This window comes from Chelonia mydas, chromosome 2 (assembly GCF_015237465.2).
Source record: "Chelonia mydas isolate rCheMyd1 chromosome 2, rCheMyd1.pri.v2, whole genome shotgun sequence".
NCBI lineage: Eukaryota > Metazoa > Chordata > Testudines > Cheloniidae > Chelonia > Chelonia mydas.
Window position 1 is genome coordinate 54,804,755 of NC_057850.1, and position 26,967 is coordinate 54,831,721.

The 26,967-nt window shown below is 39.0% G+C and overlaps 1 protein-coding gene across 1 annotated transcript; it reads right to left on the reverse strand.

Annotated features, from left to right (window-relative positions):
* Positions 1-435: 435 nt before the first annotated feature.
* PI15 (peptidase inhibitor 15) lies at positions 436-24,212 on the reverse strand. Its single transcript, XM_007052943.4, has 6 exons — positions 24,051-24,212; positions 23,153-23,490; positions 4,658-4,776; positions 4,185-4,317; positions 3,911-4,026; positions 436-936 (listed from the first exon to the last, which is right to left on the reverse strand). Exons 2-6 carry the CDS (start codon positions 23,423-23,425, stop codon positions 801-803), a joined length of 777 nt encoding a protein of 258 aa, XP_007053005.1. The 5' UTR covers positions 23,426-23,490; positions 24,051-24,212; the 3' UTR covers positions 436-800.
* Positions 24,213-26,967: the final 2,755 nt, after the last annotated feature.

Genomic DNA, 26,967 nt, shown 5'->3' on the forward strand with positions numbered 1-26,967 from the left:
ACCTTTAAGTTAATCACTGTTGTGCATGGGGGAGCTAACGTAAGGCTGAATGCTGGAGTTCCTCCTGCACATATGTTTTCTCTTGCTCAGAGTCCCATTGACTATGCAGGAGTAAGCATAAGTGCAAATGGGAGTAACCATTTGCAAGATGAGGGCAATGTATTCGGGGCAGGGGAGGAGTTGTACTTTTTTTGTACATTTGTACATTTTTCATTTTTAAAGCACTGGTGTAGTTGCCAGTGACCCTGTATCCATAATTTCAAATTTTAGACTTAAGTTGACAGTGCCCTTTTAAATTTGCTTTTAATATCAAACAGAACATATTCTTTACGAATCAGAGTAGCAGCCGTGTTAGTCTGTATTCGCAAAAAGAAAAGGAGAGTACTTGTGGCACCTTAGAGACTAACAAATTTATTTGAGCATAAGCTTTCGTGAGCTACAGCTCACTTCATCGGTGAAGTGAGCTGTAGCTCACAAAAGCTTATGCTCAAATAAATTTGTTAGTCTCTAAGGTGCCACAAGTACTCCTATTCTTTAGGAAGTTACACTTTGTTAAGATGCTATAAGATTATCCTTCTCTACATGATCATGGCCTGAAATGGAGAATTATAGTTATACATTCCGAAGAGTTAAAAATGAATCTATAGTGTACTCTGAAAGCTAATTATACAAAAGCATATAAAAAGAAACCAAGGGTACTTATATATATACTATATATATATAAAATATGTGCAAAATTCAATATACAAGCTTTTGTTTCTCAGCCATATTATTTAAAAATAATGTAAACTCGTGTTAACTTATTTAAACCAATATAAGTAGTTTGATGTTATTCCTGGAAAACAAAGATTGTCAGTACAAGCCGATCCATAACTAGGAGGGCAAGCGGAACACGGGACTCCTACTTTATATGGCGCTTCTCCAATCCAGTTGCCCCTGAAAATATGAAGTAATACATATTTTTAGTAACTTAAGAAAAAATATCCCTTAATAAGTGCAAACTAAGTATGGGTGATGGATTGCCCATAATGTATTTATAAAATATTTTCATACTGCATGGTTGACAGACACTATTTTCGGAATGACTTTTGCAACTTTGCTCTCTAGAAAGAGAAACCAACCGGACGGCTCCTGTTAATAAGATATTAGTGTCACAATGTTGTTGCAAAGTTTTAAAACTTTCATTGATTGTATATTTGTAATGTTTATTTTCAAGTCGGGAGTGGGTCTTTTGACGATCTTGTTATAGGGTTTAGCTGATCTGAGATCCATTTTGCTGGGTATTGAGTGTGAACTCGTGATGGTTTGCTCAAAGAACTGGGAAAACGAAGGACTAGTCACAAAGGCATGTAAAAAGAGTGCAGGAACTGTGAGATGGTTGGCAAGTTTCACTGAAAGATGAAGTCAGGGGTCTATTGAGATTTCATGAGGACCAAGGATTTGTCCGGAGGTTGTGGGTGCGTAGTTTCTGCTAGAGGACCGAGGGTACAGGTAGGTAGCAGGCTGCAGAGGCAAGCATGAGGAGTGGGGAAGTCTCAAATGAGTCACCTGAATAAGCATCCAGACTTCCAGATGCTTATACAAAGCTCTAAACTTTTAGAGATTGACCCATCACTATTGACTCTGGGATTACAGGATGCTCACTGGAGAAAGAAAGCTAAAATTAGATTTCTACTTAAATGTTGCATTTCACTAAGAAAAGAACCTTCTAATATATGTGTGATGTGCTACAGCAGTGAGTAATGCAGTTATTTGTGAAGTGTTTTCTCATTCCCCCCTTCCCAGCCAATAAAGATGGATCAAAAAGCCTAACTTTGGGTTGTCTTGGAAGAAAGTAGGAGTCTCTCAAATACTTTACACATTCTTATTCCTATTCCAAATGGGCACAGCAGACTGCACAAGCAGGGAACAGATACTGTAATCTAGAGGAAGTGCCACAAGTTTAATGTTGGCTTCATTCACTGTATCATGAGTGATTAATAGAGCTGTACATTAAGTATATCAGTTAACTACGTCTACACCACATTTTTAAAAAACCTTTCTTAACACTGTTTCTGAAATCAGAAATTCAAGACAATGTGGACTTCCTGGCATATTTTTCAACCAGTTTATAGTAGGGTATACACATCAGCTAATAGGAGGTATAGCACTGATGTCCTAGGAAAATTCCAATTTGAATAATGTTATTCTGCACCTCTAAAACCCCTCTCATTTAAAATGGTTACAGCGTCCTTCACTTCCTGCCCTCAACTATTGTATAGTTCTGTGGTATGTTGTGTAGCTGAGAGGTGCAAATGACTTAGTGATTAGTGAAGTATGAACTATATGTAGATATACAGGTCCTGACCTTGAAGTCCTTGCCAAGTTTCATTCATTCTTTTCAGGCAAATTTCCACTGACATCAAAACAGGGACATAGAAATTGTCATGCCAGACCAGAATAGTGGTCCTTGTAATACCAAATCCTTTATCTGACAGGGCCAAATACTAGGGATGAAAATACTGGTCTCACTGACTTCACTGGAGCCAGGAATTCACCCAAAATACTTCAGAGGAAGATGTTAGAAACCCTTTAGGTTATGGGATAACCTGCCTATAGGGGATGTTTCTTCCTACCTCTAGTCAGTGAGTAGTTGGCTTAAGCTCTGAAGGATAATAGCTCACATCTCATTTAAAACACTGTTTTATTTTATCTGGTGTAACTGCAGTCTAACCCCTTTTAAATCCTTCTAAGCCTTGGCATCCATATTTAGCGGCCATGAGCTAATAACTTTGATAGAGTAAGGGCCCAGTAAAAACTGAGTTGGGACCTCAGGATTTCTTCTACAGATTGCAAAGTATGTCAGGATTTTCAGAACAAAAGAAACTAAATGTAACATATCATTATTACAGGGTTAATAATGCATCAAATAATGAATCAAATAATTCAGCAGTTCTCAACAATGCCTCTTATTCATTTGCCATAATTGAATGAAATGAATGATGTACCCTAATAATTTTGTAATTACTTTCTGTTTTTGTAATTTTTGATACATACATACACTATAATGCCTGGGTTGCTATTAAAGACAGGCTTAAGTTATGATATTTGGAACCTGATTGGAATATCAGTCCAAACATCCCCAAAGTGTGGAGATTGGAGTCAGCTCTAGTTTTACTGTCTGATCCCCCTCTAGTTCCTTTGCTACGACTTTTTATATTAATTGTATTAGTAAATATAAAGGACCTGCAGTTTTGTCTCACAAAATAGAAGTGGTTTCTTCTTTGGGGTTTTTTTCCCCAAAATTTCCCTGTTTGGGGGTTGCAACTCTTTAGAGACACAGTTAAAAATTATCTTCTTATGTATATGGCAGCTGGGACAATGAAATTACTCACACTCATTCACTGCCCTGTTCTTTACCACTTATGGGTCTGTGACATTTAAAGTTTATCAAACCTGTACTGCTCATCATTGTTTATTTGGGTTGTTTTATACAGCACGATAGAAAAAAAAATAAAAAAGAGACCTGAGGCGCTTACAGTTTAAGGCCCCCGTCTACAATGGGCCAGCTCATGTCAGTAAGTGCAAATCAACCTAAGTATGGATTGCAGAACTGGATTCCCTAACAAAGCCAGGGAATGAGGAGAAACAGGTGGAGGAAAGGAATAATGCAAAGGATGAGCATTACAATAATAAAAGATCATGAGATGTGCTTTTGTTAAATACACATCTTGTTATTCCCCTTTGGTTTGTTTATATACAAAAGGAGTACATTTTTATAATTCCAATTATTATATTTGTTTGAGGAAGCAGGCCCAGCACAAAAGCATGACAGGAATGCTAGCTGGAAAAAGGGAGTAAACAGTCCTATCAAATAACCCGTACATGCATGAAGTATAAAAGTAAACAGAATGAAAAGAAAGCAACTCACTTTGGGGCATAGTTGCATACCAAGTAAACAGCTCGTCGCCAAACAGATCCCCAGACGTTCATATTGTGGCATGTGTGGACTGCGCAGCCTATACGGTTGGAAGTGGCCCAAACCATCTGAATAAATAATCATTATTCTTTTGGTGAAGTCAACATTGAAAAGAAATATTATTTATTTACACACACACACACACACACACACACACACACACACATCACAGACAAGTCCAATTTTGAACTATAGATTGGTGAAAGATGAATGGAACTCATATAACCTGTGTATAATGTGTGCACATGGGTCCATAGCATCTCAGAGGGCATCTAGGGTTGCAATCCTGAGGATATGGAAAAGCATAGTCTTTCACTTCATCATACCACGGCTTTACCAGCTGAAGAATGGATCGATACCTAGATTAATTTAAAGACATAGGTAGGGAGGGAGGGAAAGTTGATTTTTCAAAACTTGTTATGTTAGAACATTTGGCCTGGCATCCATAGTACAGTCATTCACAAACTACTATTCTGTGGAGACCTGAAATCCTTGGTTACAGTAATATTTGCCAATGATTAATTCTCATATTCCTGAATGGAATGAAAATCTTTATAAGCTGTAAACAAATTGAGTTCTTGCCATCGCAGCAGCTAAAATGTTCAGACTGGTGTAGCTCCATTGAAATTGACACCAGCTGAGGATATGGCCCTCAATTTTTTTATAAAATAAAAGATTTACAAAATGACAGCTACCTACCTTCCAGTTCTTACAGATAGGTTTTGGCCCAAGAATCTCAGTAAGTAGGAAGGTCCATGGTCCCAAATGCATGTTGCAGCCCAAGCCTCTGCAGACTTGGCAAGAGTTTCATCCCAAACCTGACAAAGTAAAAAGTCCTTAGCAATGGTAGTGAAAAATGTAGACAAATGCAAGATGCAGGTATAATATGATATGATCAGGTCAATATAACATATCAGATTAATAGCTCAACACTTGAAGAAGATTTTTATAATGCTTGATGTTAAATCTGTGGTTCCCACGAAAAAATATGTTGTCTGTCTTACAAAAAATAAAATACAGTGAGAGATCTCCAGCATCCACAAGAACATGGCTACAGCATGTATGGGGACTTGTCAGATCTATCAGAGGGCCAGACCAAACCACAAAAGTCCAGCACCCCAAGTATGCACCTGTGCCCCATCTGTAGGAGGAAGGGTCTTCCTATGGCACTATTCTCCCAATCCACTTTCCAGGAGTCTTTGGAAGCTCTCTGTATTGGATAGAGTCCAGAGTGGGCAGTGGGGATCCCGTGAATTGTTGGGGAGCAGGGCTAAGAAGACACGCATTGTCCTGTGGAACATCCTAGAAAGGATAATGCAACCTCAGATGGTATAACATATTCCATGAAACCTCCTACACACAGCAGGTGGAATAGCCAGCCTGGCTTCGTTGAAGCAGGGCCGGCTCTACAGTTTCTGCCGCCCCAAGCAGTGAAAAAAACTGCCGCCGCGAACGGCAAAAGGGAGAAGCTGCCACCGATTTGTTGTCGCGGCCTGCGGAACAGAGAGGCAGCAGCTGAATTGCCGCCGCGGCCGGCGGGACAGAGGAAACACTGCCGCGGAAACACTGCCGCCCCTTTCTAACTGCCGCCCCACGCACCTGCTTGGAACGCTGGTGCCTGGAGCCAGCCCTGCTTTGAAGCCATGTTATCAGGAAAGTAAAGGACCAGAGTGGAGGCAGAGGGTGCCCTCGGAACTCATCCTCCAGGATCCACACTGAGCACATGCTTCCATAGTTCATCCCACAGGGGATCAAATGCTATTCCCCAGTGCAATAATGAGCAAACAATTCTGTGAGGAGTTCTTTTAGTGATTTCCTCCCCCTAAGTTTTCTTCCATGATTTTTACTGTGAGAACAAATGATCCAGCACACAGTTTCTTATTACTAGGGATATTTGAATTAAAGGGGAATTTTTTTCCCCCCAGGGGTTAAATAGTGTCTTCTGCTTGTTTCTCATTTGTTCACATAGATCTTTGGTTTGACTCAACCACAAACAGTTATGAAGTCATAAACAGAGGAATGTGTCAGTCAAATAATATAAATAGCAGCAATCAATAATCTCTTACAGAATGAACACATATTCAGGGTAATGCCTCTAATAATGAATATTTTACTAATATCATAGAATATGCGCAGATCCCAATATATTTAAAAAATAAAGTTGCGCTCAAGTAACAAAGTCTAGTTCCAGACTTAGATGCATGTTCATAATGCCTCAACGTTCAGGGTATTCCAATTCAGACTTTTGGTCCAGGTCAGCTTTAACAAAAACAAATAGAAATGCAAGAAAAAAAACAAACAATCCGGATAAATATTTTATCCAGGCCAAAAATATATCTCTAAAAACAAAAGCAAACCGAAAACATCCAATGAGGCTGGAGAATGGAACATACACTTTGTCACATATGATGTAAGATGGACAATTGGGGATAAACATCATAGAGGACAATTTGGCACATAATGCCCATATCTTGACAATGAACTAACGAGCTGCAATTGATTCTGGGAATTACAGACCAGTGAGAATGATCTCAGTACTAGAAAAATAGTTGAGAAAAATCATTGACGTTAGGATTATGGAGTGACTCAAAGGTGCCCTCTTTCAGTGTAACCAAATATGAGATGCAGGAGAAGGAATTGATAGTTTTAAGTTAATTTGGATTTTCGAAGTGCTTTTGATGAAGAACCTTACAAGAACCTCTTGAGGAACTCTAGTAGCCACTGGAAGGAAGGAAGTCTCATCATGGATTAAAACTGGTTGTGTCAGGAAGCTAAGAGTAGTAAGAAAGTAAATAGCCAATTTTAGGTAGGATGCTCCAGGGATCCACAAGAATGTAACATTTTTGGATGACATTTGGATTAGACTAGAGAAGGATCTGAGCAATTTCAAAAAGACCTAACCAAAATTAAATTATATTTGGGTAACTAGCTAATTATATTTGGGTAACTAGCAAATTAAATGCCAAGTGGACAAATAAAAGCCAATGAACTATGTAAGCGTAGGCACACCTGTCTGAGGAGACTCTGAATCCTTTCACAGATACCCTGATTAGACAAACGTCTAGATACTTTATGCTGACTTTGAAGGATTGCAAATCCTATGATGCACTCCCTGGATGCTCTCTGGGACTGGACAAAGCTTCCTGGGTCAGAGACTATTTCAAGGGGTCAGCGGCCTCCATTTTGTGAGTAGGGAACTGCAACAGACAGCTGCTTCTCCCCTTTGGATCTGGGCCAAGGAGAAACAGAGACAGAGTCCTGTGATTGAGTTGCCGGGCTGAAGACACATGACCAGGGCTAAGACTACACTACAGATGACAGCTTGTTAGTGCTGAGCCCTTGCTCATGGTCTCTGTCTCCACAGCTAGGCATTGAGGGCAGGAGCTGAAGACTGTCGGTTGTGCAGAAGATCTGAATCTGGCTTACAGACCATTGAGCAAAGAACAAGTTACCCCTGAGCTATGGCTCTCTAATATAACAACTGTTACTGCAACCTACCACTGTGCAACTCAAGCTGGTCACAATACAAAAGTGCCTCACTCCTTGTTTCACCTGGACTGCCTTTGCTGGACTTACCGAGTGCCGGCTTGAACTCCTGTTCAGCCACTGCACCAACACAAGAGAGGGCTCAGGACTGTAAACTTAAGGGTGAGCGCACATTCAGGGATGGGGTGGTATAATGCCAAGAGTGTGGGTGAGGTTTATGCTGCAACTTGCTGTTTAAAGCTGCAGCCATTAGCTGAGCTATTACAGCACCACTACTGTTTTGGTGTAGATATAGCACGAGTCTATATGAGTCTGTTTCATTTTGTATTGTATGTTGGTAGGATAACTTTTAAGTAAAATTGTGTTGGTTTTATTCTGGGTGTTTATTATCTGCATAAGAGCCATTATTTATATTTGTGTACCTGGAGGCCACCAAGGTATACCCATAGGTGTATACTGTGCCTGTCCCGGAGAGGCACCGCCAGCTATCAATATTCATAGGAATTAGAGGAGTAATGCAGAGGGGGGGTGAGGTTCTGTGTCAAGCAATGTGCAGGGGATCAGACTATAGGATCATGATGGTCCCTTCTGACCTTAAAGTCTATGAGTCTGTGGGTGACTAGAGGATTCCCACCTAATTCTCCATCTCATCTGGGACCCCCAGGGTCTCCATTATCCTTAATGATGTAAGGCAGAGGCAATGTGGGGGGAGTCACATGGGGTCACATGCCCCCCCTCCAGATTTTTCAGGCCGCCTGTCAGGCTGCCTCCCAACAGCAAGGAGGCAGTGACTCCCCCTTGCAGTGGCGCTGACCATGTGTCTGTACAACGCAGGGAGGGAGGCAGCAGCAGGGCGACTGGCTGAGCTCGCCCCCACCCCGCTACATGGGACTGCTTCTCCTTCCCTGCTGCTGGAGTCCCAGTGCTTCTCACTGCCTGCTTTACAGACCGCCCACTGTGGTCAGTCACAGGGTTGGATGCAGAGGTAATATGTGGGGTAGTCACGTGTCCCCCCAGAATCTTTCAGTTGTGCCACCCCTCTCCCCCCATCCACAGTTATGTGTTACCTCTGGCAACAGATGAGGGTTGCCTGTCCCTGAGTAACCTGGGAAGGAAATAGGGGGTGGGGGGAGAGAGAGGAGAGTTACATAAGGAACAATTTAAAGGCCACGCTTTAGAAGGCTAATAGTGGAAAAAATTACAGTAAAGGTCGCTCCAAAAAGGCACCCTCCAAAGTGAACCTTCAAAACTTGCTGAGTTCACAGTCCTATGTGCCCAGAGCTGCAGTAATGGGGCTGTCCTGGAATAAAATGGTACTATAGTTCTAACTCACATCTGTGACTGCATGTGAAGATTTCAGAATTTTGTCTATGTAAAATTTATGAATGCTAATTGATTTTATGAAATTGCTGTTTCGATGAATGTCTCAGTGTATACTCAAAAAGAAAAGGAGTACTTGTGGCACCTTAGAGACTAACAAATTTATTTGAGCATAAGCTTTCGTGAGCTACAGCTCACTTCATCGGATGCATCAATACTATGTGGATGGTTCATTAAGGATACTTCACTCTAACAATGGGCCAAAAAAAATAATTCATATTGCCCATATAGCTCTCCCTGCGGATGCCTCAGGCACTGAGGGGGCCAATGGCCAACCCTGTGAGTCAGCAAGCCATGTAAGAACATGTGATATGCTCACGTGACCCTGGACTCCATCTTCGGACAGTAACTTTCCACAAACAGGGGCTGTAGGCTTTGGGACAGTAAATTTCCATGCACATGACAGAGGATATAAAAAGGCAACTGAGACATCTCCATTTTGTCTTCATTTCCTGCTTCATTTCTCTGGACTGGGTTTCTAACAAAGAAGCTCTAAACAAAGACTGATTACACCAATTTGTTTGAATGATTCCAGAGAGGCTATTGCAAGTTAGCAGTTTATTCCATCACTGCTGCAAACTTGGTACAAGGACTTTGCAATTATTTGTATGTATATGATCTATTAACCATTTATAACTCTCTCCTTTTTTTATTAAACCTTTAGATTTTAGTTACTGAAGGACTGGCACCAGCATGATTATTGGGTAAGATCTGAGTTATATATTGACCTGGCTAAGTGGCTGATCCCTTGGGATTGGAAGGACCCCAATTCTGATTAAACTGGTTTTCAGTAACCACTCATCATAAAGTCTGAGTGTATGGGTGGAGAGCCAAGGGCTGGAATGCATAAGGGGGCTATGTTTTTGGCTTCTTGTTAACTAGTGTGGTGATACCGAAGCTCATTTATGATTTGGTAAACTCTAATGATAGAATGACCACCAGTTTGGGGTGTGTCTGCCCTATTTCTTAGCAGTCTGTCCTGAATTTGGTATTCTCAGTTGTGACTCACTGAGGCATGGTGACAACATGTTCTCCATAGATTTCTATCTAATACTAGACTTTAAATAGGATTATATATGAGCACTATGAAATGGATTGTAAATTGGCAAAGGATAATGATAAATAACAATGCTTTTTGCATTTGGAGATGGATAAATGTGTCCAGTGATATATTGCAGTGATTAGTGCTTAGGCTAGTTTTATTCAGCATGTGACTTGGAATAGAGAACAAAGAGTGTAGCTGCAGTTGACACTAAATGGGGAGATGTTGCAAACATGAATCAGGACAAAAAAAATAAATAAATCAAGGGATTTGGAAAGGTTGAAAATATAGACAAGAAATCCCAAGATTATATTCTCCACAGACGAATGCATCTGATAAAATGTAATCCAAAGAACCAAGATACTTGAAGGAAAGAAAGAAAGAAAGAAAGAAAGAAAGAAAGAAAGAAAGAAAGTATTGATTGTATTCAGCAAACTAAGGGCCTGTCTCTGGAAGCCATCCATATTCGTAACCCCTGCGGACTTCAATGAGCGTTCCACATAGACAGGATCACAGCCTAACTTTCTGTCTGGATGGCAAAAGAGAAACGTGCATACAATTTCAGGCTGTGCATGCAGAAGTATCTTATCAGAGCAGGGAAGCAGTAAGGCCCTCTTTTTATGGCATTGATGAGACCACCCCTAAAATACTGTGTTTCTTTTGATTTATTAATTAATCATTATTCATTTTCAGTCAACAGTACAAGTTGCTAGGAGTTGTGAAACATAAAATAAGACATAATTCTTTTTATTACTGGCTTGAGTGAGGTCAGAATTTCATCCCTGTTGTTGTTGTTGTTTTTACTCTCTTCAAGCAAGAAGGACAGTAAATCCTATCATTCCCATCAAGTACAGCAAATAGCAGAGGAAAGTGTAAAAAATACTGCTAATACTGCTAATAATGAATGAACTGTAAGAAGTGAAACTAGTTTTCTTTCATAAGGATTTTTCAATATAGTTTGCTAACAGTTACAAACAACCTCCATTCCCGAGGTGTTCGTAACTCTGAGGTTCCACTGTAGCTTCCATAGTGCCCAATTTGTAGCTGTTAACAGCATCCTGTCACAACATGAAGCAAATGTCTTTGAGACAAGGAAAAAAAATGTATTTTCTAACTTTGCTGGGGATGTCTGCAGTCAGAAGTCCTCCATCACCATTGCTTTCACAAAATCTAATGCAAGCTTGCTAAAGAGCTGCTGACTTATACTATACATAGGTTTCAATTTCTAGATATATTTATTTCTTGGTAATTTCCCAAGAGCAAAGTGCACCTTTTAAAATGGTCTCTAAACAAAATTACTTCTGTTTTATTAGTGAAGTAAAATATTTAATATGCTTATTCTTAAATACACTATTGCACTTGGCAGCAGCTGTTCAGGACAGTTTTAACATACAAGCTTTGCTAAGGGCATCTGTGGACGATGAATGTGCAATGTCATGGTTAAATTATACTGACTAAAACAAAACAAATTGTAAAATCAACACTCTCCATTTTTCTGAGCATGCTATTGGGATATATCAGACTCTAATGACTCAGATTTTACTGGCCTGCAGAGAGCACATACCATTTTCACTCTGTACATGCACCTCAGCAGTTTTCTCTTGCATTCATTGAGTGCCTGCTGTATGAATACTCAGTTGTAATAGAATTCATGTCACCTTTTTTTTAGGTTTGCTCTTTTGGAGGAGTACTTACTGGTTTCAGTGTAGAGCAGGCTAAAGTCCCACTGTAACCTATCTTGAAATGACACATTATGCATTTATCACTGGATTCAAAGTTAAGCATTCGTCTAGGGCTTGTCTATGTGAATATTTATTTTTCGGCAAGCTGGGCTGTGAATCTACCCTGTGCTAACCTCCAGTGCACTAACTATCCGTGTGGACCCTGCTGATGCACACTAACAGTTTGGGACTGCACTTAATCTACTCCCATTTCAAAGCAGTCTAATTCAGCACCCATTGACTTCAATGGGGGCAAAATGAAGTCTGTGATTGTATTCCCTCATTATGTTCAGTCATCATGGAAAAGTGGGGTCATGTAGAGTTAACAAGCGCAGCTAAATGTTTCAGCTTAAATGCTCTCAGCAATACAATATGCAAACCATGCTGATGTTTAAACTGCCACTGTCACATGTCAGAGTTCGCATCACATTAAACTATATGGAGCAATTCCTTTCAGAACTGGTGTTTCAATTTGTCTGTTTGAGGAATTCCTGGTAGCTCATGAACCACACTGCATCAGGTGACAGCCTGAAGGTTTTCTTAACTAGAAGGGCTAGAAATACACACACACTCTATGTATACTTAATGGAAGCTTAAAATCTGTGCAGATTGAAGGGTCTACAAGAGAAGTGCCCATGTGTGAGCATTGGTTTAGTCCCAGTCACAGCCCTGGAGGAGCTGGAGTTGGTATACAGACCTCTTTCAGTCCCTGGATAGCACTGGAAGAAGCATAGGGCTCTTCACATGACACCCCATCAACTTCTCTAGACAGCTTAGAATGGTACTGACCAGTTCTGGAGGCAGCTGCATTCAGCCTCAAAGTCTCATAGCCTAACACAAGTCAAAAGGGAAGACCAGTAGAGAACTTTGAACCTCAGACTGGTGCATGGAGAACACCACTCTCCACTTGATGAAAATAAACAGGCAATCCCACAACTCTGTATGTATGTGCAAATATTGCTTTTAAATGTTATACTAGAGTATGTTTCTTTGACTTGATTTATACTGACACAATCAATTGTTTCCTCCCTGTTATGAAAAATTATCAAAATTCCACCACTGGATAATCTTGTACCAGAGGAAAAATCCATAGCCACTCAATAAATCAGTCACTCACTAAGGAGGTAGTTTTCTACCTCATCTCTTTAATGCATTATCAGAGAAACAAAGATAAGAAGATGCATAATTTTAACCACCCATATTACCCCTATCATCACTGAGATTTATGATCTGACTTTTAAATTCTGCAAGACGTGTTGTGATTTTTTTTTCCCCTTGGAAAGAAATTGCTGCTTTATTCCAAATTCACCAGCAAGGTCTGTCAGCAGTTTACTAAATTTCTTATGCTTAGGAGTGTTGTTACAGTCTTCTTTTTAGTGGCTTACTCCAAAAGTGGACTACAGTAGAAAAACTTCTTTGAGCTTTTTTACGGGAAGGTAAAATAGCATCGATTCAGGCAGTATCTCTATTTTTGAGATTGTGAATAGCTCCTTAAGCCACTAATACCTATTTATAGTTGAAATGGTGTTTTTAAAGCCAGCTCTTTAACTGTGTCTATGGCGTAGGAGTTATATTTTGGTGATTGAATTCCTGATTTTGGCGATTGAATGCAAGCAAGTATTCCAGAAAATATATAAATGGGCCTCTGAATTTGTGAGAAGTCAGACTCAAGATCCATAAATAAAATATTTTCCTTTTTTTCAAGGAAATCAGTCACTTTCAGTGAAAAAAATTAATTTAGTTGAAAACGCATTTTTCCGTTGGAAAAAAGTTTTGATGGAAATTTTTTGACCAGTGCCAATGTTTTTATCTCAATCCTCTCTTACTATGATGTGTAAAAAGGGAAAAGAGGAGGTACAGCATTCTTCTTCTCTCCTACTCTACAAAGGGGAGAAGGTTGTCTGGAGCAGCAGCAGGTGCTGGAAAGGAAAGAGGGCATCGTGTAGAAAGGGACAAATCAGGCAAGGTATTCAGTGATAGTACCGGCACTTCTGTCATGCACCCATATATTTCTGCATAATTTGTGCTTTCATTTAAAATATTTAAGTTTCTAGCCCTTATAATCACAAATAAAATTTTATAAATATGAATAAGTATAGTGTTGTCTCCCTGAATCTGCTAAGAGACAGGTGCCTTAACTGGCCAATTCATATTAATGGGATGTTAACTCTGAAAGGTAATGACAATGCTTTAAATTACATTAATATTAAACTACTGATCATTTTAGGAGAAATGTTGAACTACTCTGGAATACTGGGAAGATCTTAGGTTTATGGGACAAGTACAGATGGAGTTTAGCCACACTTGCCTCTGTTTTGATACTGGTCCCGTGTTGGTATGAGATCTTAATCTTTCCTTGCACAGATAATAAACTTGCCTAAATAGAGATATATTTTAATTTGACCAATTTAAATAAATCACTTTGATGTAAACTTTTGGAATAGAGAGTCTTTCATGTGTAGTTGTATATATACCTGAAACCTTAATTGCACATGCATAATTATAGCATCAGATTGTGAATAAAATGAGGAGATAAGTAATTGTGAGGCCATGTGTACCCTAAGAAAGTAGGAAAAAGAAAAGGAGTACTTGTGGCACCTTAGAGACTAACCAATTTATTTGAGCATAAGCTTTCATGAGCTACAGCTGATGAAGTGAGCTGTAGCTCACGAAAGCTTATGCTCAGATAAATTGGTTAGTCTCTAAGGTGCCACAAGTACTCCTTTTCTTTTTGCGAATACAGACTAACACGGCTGCTATTCTGAAACCTAAGAAATTAGGCTGACCCAGCTACGTTGCTCAGGGTTGTGAAAAACCCACACCCCTGAGCAACGTTGTAAAGTTGACCTAACCCCCAGTGTAGACAGTGCTAGGTCAACGGAAGAATTCTTCCAAGAGTTTACCAACTCTTGGGGAAATGGATTAACTACAGCAACAGAAGAACCCTTCCTGTTGCTGTAGTGAATGTCTATGCTGCTATAGCGATTTAAGTGTTGACATAGCCAGATTGTCATGCAAATATAAGCAACATCCTCTTGGCTACTAACATGCAGACTCCTTTTATATTTGTGGCCTCATTTACATTATATTTGTGGCTGCTGATGGATTTTTCTTTTCAGTTAACAAACAAAAACCAAACCAAACCAAACCACCACGATGGCCCAAAGAGAAAACGGCAGGTACTTTTACTGATGGTCCATCAAAACCATTACATTTTTTACATCAAATTGCCTGTTTTATTTTTCACAAGACAAACATTTTTCCTTATTTATTCAACTGGCTGTGCAGATCAGAAATACTTCTTCATAAAAAGTAAAGCCTAGGGAAGGAGAAAATCCTTTGCAAAAAGACTTCTCTCTGTGACAAAAAAAAAATAATTGGGGAATGGGAGGGGGAAATGGGATGGCTGAGGAATGAAATCCTTGGCCCCAATCAGCTAGGCTGTCTATTTCTTATATAGGTTCTTATACCATGCTCATCACTGTAGCATCTGAGCTCCTTCCAGTGGTGCATGAAGCAATGCGACTACATATTTATCATGTGTTGTTGTCTGTACAGCTAGAGTACAGCTACAAATGTAATCATGGGGAGGAACAGCAAACATGGCCTGCTGCTGTCCCATTGTGCAGGGCTTTGTCCAAGGTGATTCACTCAGTGTGCAGATCCCAACTGGCCATGCTGGCACGCACCTAGTACCCCTTTCTATGGAGACCTACCACATTGTGAAGAGAGATGCAGAATTCCTCTGCACAGATTCTCTGCTGGCCCCTCTGTACAGTGGACTCGCAACTTTTAAAATGTTTTCAAGTATTCTGTGGATATGTAGGACCCCCCCAGTATTTGGCCCTAAGCTTAATAAAACAACCAGCATTCCTTCTGCTTGCATGCTTTTTTAGCAGGGTGATTGAAAATGCCTCCTCTCTTCTCTCTCATTCTTTCAGTACATACTGTGTGATGAAAACATATGAGCTCATTGGAATTTATATAGACAGATTTGGCAAGCTTTATATATTTATTTGGGCTGTGAGATCATTTGGATTCAAGGCTGACTCTCTCTAAGAATAAGAATACTTTCTTTGCTCTCAACTGCCACCTGTTAGAAATATTACTACGCATACTATAACTAATTAGTACCTAGTGTGTGTCTAAATTCTGCCTTAATACATGCAGCATACATTTGAAAATGTAGGTAGAAATTCTAAAAGTCCACTTTGTAAAGAAAAAATGCTCATTTATCACACAAGGCCACCTGTAAGATGTAGCTCCATTTTGGATATTATTGCAAATAAATATGAGCAAACAGGTTCACATAAAATAACCCAAAGGGAAATTGTTCTGAGTTTCAAAGACAGTTGGTTAACATTTTAAAATATATAACACAGCTCTGAACTTCTGGTAAGCAGAACTGCTGAAATACTACAAGGAGGAAGGGTTGCCAGCCCTCCAGGATTGTCCTGGAGTCTCCAGGAATTAAAGATTAATCTTTAATGAAAGATAATGTCGTGTGATGAAACCTCCAGAAATATGTCCAACCAAAACTGGCAACCCTACAAGAGGCCGCTCCTATGGTATTCATTTCCAGCATGACCAGGATCAGATGTCCTCGAAATCTCACAAAAAGCCTGCTGTCATGAGACTTCAAGCCAATTTGCAGAAACAAGAGGGGTAGATAAAGTTTTATATAAATATCTACATTTTTGTGTACCTATTCAGTCCAAACCTATACTCCTAACTGTTTCAGGTTTGCATATCACTAATGGCCAAATAGTTTTCTTTCAATTCTCTGCTTTTCTTCTCATCTTTAGAACCAGGCTTTAAAACAGTAACAAGCAAAGAAAGAAAATCAGTAGGCTGACAAATGTAATAGTAATAAGTTTCTTTCATATGTTATTATTTGTGTATCTTTTGGAAAAGTCAAATGAAAGAGTTACAAACCTCAAAATATTCAGTGTTTTCCTAACCTACTCCAAGACTCATTTTATTTGGCATGATCTTACTCAGGAAGAGGTACCAAGGGGATCTAACTTTATCCAACTGATGATCATACTGATAATTTGCCAAGAGCCTGAAGGAAGAGTCATTTGAAATCTTTCATCTGAAATATTTTCAAAGAGAAATGTCTTGTATTCAAGAACAAAAATGTTAAAGGAAATTTTGTTTCTCTCAAAATTATCCTCTTTTATATGAAAAACCTGAAACTTTTCTAGTTTTGGTATATCAAAAACTTATTGTTTTTGGTTTTTCATTAAAAAACAACATTTCAGAGAAAAAACTTCTTCTATTTCCTTTGAAAATGTTCATGGAAAATACTTACCATTTTCCAAACAATTCTATCAGAAAGACAGATGTAACATACATAAAAGACCCTATAGGAGCTGCTTTGTTCTTCAGAATAGAGATATGGTCCAAGGAGTGATAAGTCTCAACATGTGATGCTCCATCTTGATACAAGTTGACAGGCATTGAATGAAGATATAGAGAACCATTGTTCTCTGGGCCACACCTTCACACTCAGGGTCAGGCTGGCTCTGGGCCACACTGGAGAACTGCAGAGGATGTATGAACTATAGTAAGCATAACTGGACTATACCATCTTATAGAGAGCAGGTGGTGTCTCAGCAGTTTTTGTCTCTTGCTCTCTTTGGCAAGCACATTTCCACAATTCTGGAGAACACATTCTCTTTCTCAGTTTTGTCTCAGAGGTGGAAAGAGGACAAAAATGTAGATGTTTGAAGTCACTACCTTCTCCATTCATGTATGAAGCTAAGTACTTTGTGTACTTTGAATCAGGATTCTTGTGCAAAATGTCTGTCTTTGTTTTTAGCCAAGAAGTTCAAGAGGTGCTATATTTAATAATGAATGAATGTCCAGTTCCTAGGGCTCAGAGTTACTGCCTTTCTATCAGAAACCTCAATAGGTTTTTCTTTTCCCCCTCTGACTCAAACTCCCAGAAGGCTTTCTGCTGATACTACATTTACATAATGTAAATGTTCATCCACACTTTAGCATAGCATCCACTCCAAAACATTTATGCCTAAAACAAGTGAAAGGAGTTCTCATGCCAAAGCAAATTTAAACAGGGCATTCCTTACCATTTTATTGTTTGAGAAGTTCTTCAAATTTTGCAGAGAAGGGATGTTTTCCAGTGGAGGTCTTTTCTGTTAATCTTTCAAACTGTTCTCCAATCATTCACTATGAAACACTTCCTGGCTTTTGTTTTTGACATACACAGTAAGAGCTTTACTTGGTCTGGTGGGATGCTGATTCACTCCCTCAGGTAAGTAAGAGCATCCTAAAAGCTGCTCTGACTTATGCTGGCTGCCAGTGGTCCCCGAGGTCAATACAGCAGAAGTGGACCACTGGGGCACAGGGAAGCCACAACTAAGGCCCCTTTACACTGCAATGTCCAGACACCAGATCCTTGTACATTAGTCCTGAATACGCCAGATTTAGAGACAATTTGTTCTGCTGGCATGACAGAAAGCAGCCTTAACATAGGGGAGAATCCGTGACTTGCCTGTCCATTACTTTATTTCAAGCTTTACCATTTATATTTTTGAGATTTTTGAGAACTATGTGACTGAGACAATTCAACAGACATAACTTCTTGAACAAAGTCCACTGTATGTTATTCCTGTGTTAGTACTATTGAGGTAGTTAGCAATCCACCAATTAAAATTATTGGGCCTAATTTTCATTTACACAAATGCTGCCTTTCACTGCTCTGGTAAAGGAGCCTTAAAGTGGATGTAACTGTAATTTACATGTATTAACAATAAAAACATGGTGGGACATAACCTATGCAAAGAGATTAAAGACATTTGATATGTATCATACAACCTAGAGAAATGATGCAAAGAAGACAACTTTCTGTAAATACTTGAGAGGTAATGATATGAAATGGAACAGGGAGATACATTTGATTAGTTGGTTACAAACAGTATATAAAGAGTAATAATCTCAACTTCCAAAGGAAATATTTAGGTTAGTCATTTGGAAATCATTTCTAATGCTAATGTAGCCCCTATTTCTTTTTCTGATTTCATGATGTTCAGCCAAAAACATTTCACAGGTTACACTAAGGCAAATTCTTTGCTAAGAGATGTTACTGAGACATCATCACTATGCATGTTCAAGAGTAGACTGCCATATGTGTTTAATGAAGATGACAGTTCTGCAAGGGGTTGGGACAGACTGTACGAACTAAGAGATCCTGTCCAACCCATTATATATGACTCTTAAAGGAGTTTATCCTACAATCCTTACAAGCATAGTTGATTTCAATGGGATGATGCACATGAGCAAAGGCAAACAGCTCAAGAAACAAAACATCTTCTGAAATATATGAAAGAAGAAAAGAAACTAGTACATTGACACCTGCAGCAGTACTAGTTACATAATGCTAATGTGCCAAAGTATATAAACAACAAGGCATTTTATCAGCAGTGCTGGAGGACAAACCAACTAATCTCACTTTGTTGTTTTATGATGAAAGGTTTTCAGGTGTCAAATAAGCCTCTTTAATGTGCTTGGAATGGTAAGCAAAATTGCTTCAATCTACTTGACCTATCCACCACCCAGTGTGTACTTCAAAAGCATCTTCAAGAGTAACTGGATGGCTAGGAATGTTTATACAGAGACTTTCACCTTTAGCTCTCTAGTTTTAATCCAACTGATAGTATTTGAAAGTTCTGACCATCCAATGGATACTTAGGGCATTCTGTGAAATGAATTTGGGAGCTCAATACAGCTCTTGGTGAACCTGAAGATGCTTTCTAAATACACACTGGGTGAGATATCAGTTGAAAACTAATAACTTGCTGGTCAATAATATCATGGTGAAACGTATGTAGCAACATTATAGGCAAAGTTATGAATTCCCCCTGTATGATATTGTTAGCACATGTTCAAATGCACACAGTCCTGAGTAGCAAAAGTTGTGAAACGGGTCTCTCCTAAGCAAAGGAATGTATGTTTACCAGTAGAATCAGAACTGGGCCCAAATAGATTAACTGATTTTAATCATCTGTTTGCAGTGTTGCTGTAGCCATGTTGGTCCCAGGATATGAGAGAGACAAGGTAGGTGAAGAAATATCTTTTATTGCACCAACTTCTGTTGATGAAAGAGACAAGCTATTGAGCTATATAGACCTGAAAATCAGCTCTGTGGAGCTTGAAACCTTGTCTCTCTCACCAACAGAAGTTGGTCCAATAAAAAATATTACCTCACACACCTTATCTCTCTCTTTAACACTCTGCATCAGATATTGCTTAATACAATAGGTCTGATTCTTTTCTTGCTTTCCCTGGTGTAAAACAAGAGTAACTCACTTGAAATCAATGGAGTTACACTTTTGTAAACCCATATAAGCAGAGGAAAACCAGGTCTCAAATAATAATGTCAAATAACACAAACCTTTCATGTTTGCCAGTGCAAAATCCAAATAAAAATGTTAGGACCAGAATGTATGTGTTTTATTTTTATATGTCTGAGACTGATGCGTGGCTACAATAAAAATATATCCCATTGTCCTTATCAATTTGGCTATCAAACTAAATGTGTCATGGAATCTCAAGGGGTCTGGCAATAAGTTAGCTGGCTACCGTATACAAATCTTGTGCATTCTTGGCCTTTCCTCATATCAGGAGTATAGCCAAGAGAAGCCCTGTAACATGTAAGAATTTAAGACAACAGGTGTCTCAGCACAGCAGATGACATAATGCCCAATGGACTCAAAATATTACTAAATGTAGAGATTGCATGGGAAGCAGAACAGACTTGGGGTAAGAAGATGTTAAAGGAGACAAGCATGCATGGGGGGAGGGGCAGAGAATTGGAGTATGGGGTCCTGTGCTAAATCCTAAACCCTTATCAGTAGAAGGGACTGAGAAAGTGGAAAGGAGTAAGAGTATAGGGCCTTTATGAAGAAAAAAAGGATGCAATCAGGGGGAAAGAGCAAAATGTGATTTGTTTGGACAGTGGGGAAAAAACAAGGAGAAACAACATATTTTGGGCGTTTTTTTTTCCAAATCAGTTTGCCCATCCCTATTTTAATGTACTATATGAAATGATCCACTTTCAGCTTGCCTCATCAAAATGTCTACTCAATGCACTGAAACAGCATCCTCAGCTATTTCAAAGTTCTCCTGCATCTGACCTGCTTTTCCCTTATCTTAAGGTGACTAAGACAATGATTTAGGAAGACCAGTTTCACAACTAGCTGTGCCCTTTTGCAGGGGCCTCAGGGTAGGATGACATAATTCTGTGAATGTTCAGCATGATACATTTGGTCTATTGGCAATGACAATATGTCCCAAATATTGTATGTAGGAATGGATATTGAATATCATAACCTCATAAATGTAACAGAGACCTGATGTTCCCAACAGCACATTGCTGATGAAATTATACATACTGAAATTTCATGAAGAAATTACATGGAGGCCTCACAATGGAATCCAAGCTTTCCATAAGACTCCAATAGAATGCTGTTGGGTGAGGGGGCAGCTAGGTGAATTATTGGTAGTGTCTTGAGCTACAACTTGCAGATCTAACTGAATTGTGATCTCTAGTCCTTTTGCCCAAGTTCTCTGAACTCTGAAAGAGGAAACAATGGAACACATCACTGCCACTGTGACCCCTGCTGACTAATTAAAACAGGAAGCAGTGCTTCAGAGGAGGCCCAGTTTTTGTCTTGGTGGCTACTGAACTGGCTGATGCTGAAAGCAGCACAGATACACCTGCTGGATGGCTGGTTGCAAGATATTCTACGTGGGGAGGGCAAGAAAGGGAGTAAAATGTAGCTTGTCATGAATTTCACCCCTACTGCCAATGGCAGGATCTTGCTTCTTTGTCAGACCTGCCAGCTCTAAAGGTCACCACTTTGGGGTGAAGCCCAGCAGAATGCCCAGCAATATGCAATGAAGCCCTAGCAGTTTCTGAAAGGTGTTAATTCACCCAAATAAATTAAATGAATGGAGCCATCCTCCTCTTTCCTGCTCTTCACAATTTCTTTACTTTTGTCTTGTGAATGATTCTTTTACAAAACCCATGAGAATATGATTTTTTTTCCTGACATTGCTTTTGAAGCGAATTTCAGCTGGTTTCATTGTAGTCAATTGCACAGTACATTTCCAAAAGACACAAGGCAAAGGGAGGGTGAGGCTAGACGGCCCTTCTCCCAGACATCACAGTGATGTTTATTTATACAGAATCAATAGAAACCATCAGTCACAGAATTCAGTAATTAAAAGGCTGATTGAGCTTGACTTTTGACCTTCTTATTTTTTTCTGCCTTTGACCTTTCCACTTAACCAAACGTCAAACTCAATATCCATCAGAGACACAAGCCTGATGCTGCAAGGTTCGGCACACTCTCAGTTCTCTGAGGTGCCCTTGGGAGATACTCAGCATGTTGCATGATCAAACCCAGATTTAGGTAACATCTGTGACAGAGAGAAGTCCAAATTGTTAATCATTAGCTACTAAAGAGGAGGAGTTTGTTTTTACTACCATCATCCCCTTTTCTGCATGTCATGTTAGTGGTGTCATGTTTCTTAAATCTGTTAACCAGCTGTTGTCATCTGAGATGCTCCTGTGTCTTTAAGCGAATATTATACTCCATAAACAAAATTTGACTGCCCTTTAAAAACAATGTGAATTCTTTACTTAGTAAGTAAAAGGACTTCTGCTTAACTGGCCTATTTTTTACATTAGAGTACTAAAGTATGCATGCATTGAAAGTTGAAACACATATTACAAATACACTGGCTGACCAGTCATTTCAATGACAAAGCATGAAATCATAATGAGGAAATAACTAGTGTGTTAAGTTAGCATGCTGTAGGAAAAGATATTTCCCAGGAAGAACTTTAGCCAATAAAGGGAAAAAATACCTAGGGATATCATGCACACTGATTTCTGAGTAAATCCAACATGTTTAGAGAAAAATTTTAAACAAATACTGTATCTGACAGAGAAATAAAACCATTATATGAATACAAAATATGCATGCAAAATGAAAACCATGATCACCAGACAAATCAATCTCTGCAAATAATATATGTGGAAGAGACTAGCAATGTTCATGGGATGAATTTTTTTAAAAAATACACCAGTGTTAGGACTTAGTGTTCTCCCTAGTAATTCAGTAACTGAACTATTAATAATTAGGATCTTAATCACTTGGTTTAGATGCTAATTATTTAAAAGCAGATTGTATACCCCTTACTTACCCTCATGAGCAGTGACTCACAGGAGTAACCCTATAGACTCAAGTCCCATTGACTTTATTGGAACTACTTGTGAGAGTAAATGTTCACCAGGGTGAGTAAAGCGTTCACAGTTTGGCTCTTAGCTCTTATTATTATTCATTACAATACTTCAGCTAAAAAAAAACATGTTATAGTAAAGCCATGCAGTGGTTACAAATCATTTGTTTACTGAACTAAAAAATGTTGGCTTGGCTCTGGAAAATGAAATCACTGATTTATAGTCTCTTATATTTTCCAGCAGGTCTAATGAAATGTTATTCCCCTCTCAGAAGTAAACGAAAAACCACTTACCATATACTCCATGTTTGAAGCAGGTGGAAAGACTTTGCCTCGGACTTGATTATGATAATCAAGGATGGCAATCATGTCATTCTGTGAAATGTATCGCTTCCTCCTGACTTTGGGGATCTTTTCAGAGTCCAAGTGAGCTGCCAAAGCTGCTTCAATGTCAGTGAAATTTTTGTTTGAGAGGAATAGGTCAGTGGAATTGGGTAATGCTATTGCACTTGTTTCACATAGAATGAAAAATAAGAAGGCACAACTGATTGCAGAGATTACTGTCATTTTAGGGTCAAGGGAGATAGGCCACAGGGTTGCTCAGCTTTAAGGCAGGAGAGCAGAGAGCAGATCTGTGGAAAAAAGGTGTCAAAAGATGTGATTCTATACACAAATTTATGGCTTGATAGAAAAAAGGAAACTTTTTTCCCCCTAAGATCAAAAGTCCCCCCCCAACTTGTTAAATCTCTGATACAAAGCAATCTAGAACTATTCCTTCATAACACAGTGTAGGAAAGTGAACATTCATATGAAGGTTTAAAAACTAAGGTAAAATAAAATGCCATCATATATGGACTGCCATAATTACAGATACACATTCTGCACACTGACTGTACTAATACACACCATCAGTTTTTTACTACACACCATACCCCTTGTTCTAAGTGGGCAGACAGCAAGGAATCTCACAGAATTTTATTTACTGGGGATGAAAAATACATTCCAGGGCATGTCTTTTACTGCTTGCACCCATGGTTCTGATAATGCCTCACATACAAACTAACAGGCAAAGAACATAAAAAGCATGAAAATAGGACAGCTTAGTAATAATAGTCAAATCTCACTCCAGCAAAAAGTGATGAACCGTAATAAAAATGCATGCAAAGCAAACTTATTGAGCTGAATGGCTTACCTCTGTGTAATACCAAAAATCAATACAGTACACTGTGATCCCAATTTATACAGCTCTTTCGTATGTTGTAGTGTGAACTCTTATAATGAGGACTGTGTCTTGTTACAAACCCTCAAAGAACAAAACTCTGCTAGTTTTGAAGCTGCTGGCTACAGGAGCTACTAACAGCTTTTATATATTACAGTCTGTATGATCCAGAAAGGGCAGTCTCTAAGTCTCTTCCTAGCCAAAATGGGAGGGGATGAGTTTTGCACAGAACACACAATGATTGGGTGGCATCTTTTTAATGTAGGTGGTTAAAATATTGTATCACACCCACGGCTGCTATACAACAAAGAGGAAAAAGACAAACCTCTTTTTTCTCAGTACTTCTTACCTTTTCTCTTACAGTTTTCCCCCTAGCCTCATTTGATTAAATTCATCTTGATTTCTCACAAGTACTCCTTTTCTTTTTGCGAATACAGACTAACACGGCTGTTACTCTGAAACCTATTTTATGGTGATAATGGGAGGTGTATATGTTTTGTTTTAAAACATCTGTATTCAAGTAACAGGAAATACAATTTATATAGGCAATGACTGAGTATAAGGTCTGGTAACTCAGACAACATACAATGCAGCATACAAAGTTAGTGCTCAGAACAGTCCATGGGAATGCCTTTAAAGAATGGTTTGTCACTGAGCTGTGTTAGTGAGCTTACAGGGCATGCAAGCAGCAGCATAAAAGAGAAGTATTTAGTTCATTCATTGTGGAGTGCAACAGACACTCAAAGCCCTGCTCCTTTTCACTCACTCTCTTGCTCTGGCTTTCTCTGTCCCTCTCTCTCTCACACACCTACAAGTTCCAAAGCAAGGATCAATAAAGCTTTTAACTAACAAATAGGTCAGTTACCTGAACTTCTAGCTCTGAGAAACTACAGAAACAGCATGACTAAGAGTGAAAGAGGGCCAGGGAACCATCTGTTTCAGATTTAACAGCATATAAATTGGAATTATTTAGGCACAGGATGGTTCATACTGCAAAGCTGAGGGCACAATACTGAGGCCATGAAGAATGTAACAGCAGCAGCAGCCAGTGGCTAGCAGCCAGCAGTCAGATATTAGGGGGCTAGAGATTGGAGCACGTTCAATGTCAGGCTGAACGAGTTTCCAGGAGTAGGAAATTTGGGGCACTCGGTAAGACAAGACCCCTCAAATTATTTTGTGATTTCATAAACAAGATGTGGAATATTCACAGGACATGGGGAATGGAAACACTTTCAAAAGAGGACCCATCATTAGTTTATACACCATACATTATCACTGAGTTTGCTAGTGCACGAGTTTACAGTATTTCAGCTGAAGAAGCATGACATGAATTTATAGCCAGGAAGTGTGATCCAATGGTTAGTTCATGGGACTGGAAGCCAAGACTTTTAGGCTCTATCCCTGGCTCTACCAGGGATCTCTGTGTGTGGTCTACACAAAGTCATTTCATTTCTCTGTGCAATATGTACAATAGTCCTTCACAGACATGTTGTAAGACTCAAATAATTGGGTTTTGTTGATGCACTTTGCAATGAAAGGTGTTATGTAAGGATAAGGTGTATTATTATGATGATTATTATAGTGTTATTATGTATGCCCAATTGTCCAACACTGGTGCCTAAATTGTACCCACAAAATATTCATATGGATGACCAAACAAGAAATCTTGAACACAGGCATATTTTGTGTGTATGATATTCGATATTGGATAATTTGTTCTATTTAATTTTCCCCCTATGTAAATAAAGTCCATATTTGTGTATATTGCTGCTAAGTAACGATCATCTCCTTGTTTGAATGTAACAAGACAAATACTCAGATAGTGTAAATTGTCAATGATTTGAGAATTTGGCCCAACCTCTTAAGAAGTTCAAAGGATTAATTTTGTAAAGCAATCACATTTTAAGATTGGTATAATTGTTACTTAACATTTATATTGTTGTTACAACATTTATATTGTGGCTAAAGGCAACAATGAAGTAGAACCCCATTGTGCTAGACACTGTACAAATATGATGTATTAGCAAACATTATAAAATATCAACACCACTGACATTTGTAAAATTTGGCTGCAAATCTCTTAAGAACAGGTTTGCTTGTGAGACTTCCTTTATTTCCATTACTTTTGGTTATTGTTTAACTAGTAGTTTGCATGTCTAATGGCCATTTACAGTAAATGCTCATGTAAAAGTAGACACACAACTATATGCAATCCTAGCAGGCATAGCCATGAAGAGCAGACTGCAAACACGACAGTTCTTGGTGCATCAGAGTGAGACACACATGTTCCAACAAGTACTTAAATAAGAAGCAATAGCAAAGCTGAAGCAGTAACTCCTACGAAGGTTACGGAGTCTAAGGCCAGAAGGGACCATTGTGATCATCTAGTTTGACCTCCAGTATTTCCGAGGCCATAGAACTTCCCCAAAATAATTCCTGGAGCAGATCTTTCAGAAAAACATCTAATTTTGGTTTAAAAATCATCAGTGATGGACAATCCACCACGACCCTTGGTAAGTTGTTCTAATGATTAATTACTCTCACCATTAAAAATGTATGCCTTATTTCCAGTCTGCCTTTGTCTAGCTTCAACTTCCAGCACTGGCTTGTGTTATACCTAATTTTAATTGAAGGATCCTAGGCAATCACATGCATGAGGTCTAAATTAGGTTTTGTTCTGACGTAAAAGAGTCAAGAATTTGAACTGTAGTTGAAGTTACTATGAAAGACAGATGAAGCCAAATCAGCTAAATTCCAGGGGGTGTGGTTGCCAGGAGTCACCAGGGATGTTTATGCCAGGGACAGAGGTAGAGAGTGTAAGGAAGAATGAAGGAGGACAGAACAGTGTAGCATCAAGGATGACTAAAATCTGTAAGAAGAGAAGTGAAAT

Coding starts and splice junctions, on each gene's coding strand:
- PI15 (XM_007052943.4), bottom strand. CDS start 23,425: ATGACAGTAATCTCTGCAATCAGTTGTGCCTTCTTATTTTTCATTCTA. Junction 4,027..4,184: donor TGTGCACACATTATACACAG/GTTATATGAGTT, acceptor TTATTTATTCAG/ATGGTTTGGGCCACTTCCAA. Junction 937..3,910: donor GTATGCAACTATGCCCCAAA/GTGAGTTGCTTT, acceptor TCATATTTTCAG/GGGCAACTGGATTGGAGAAG.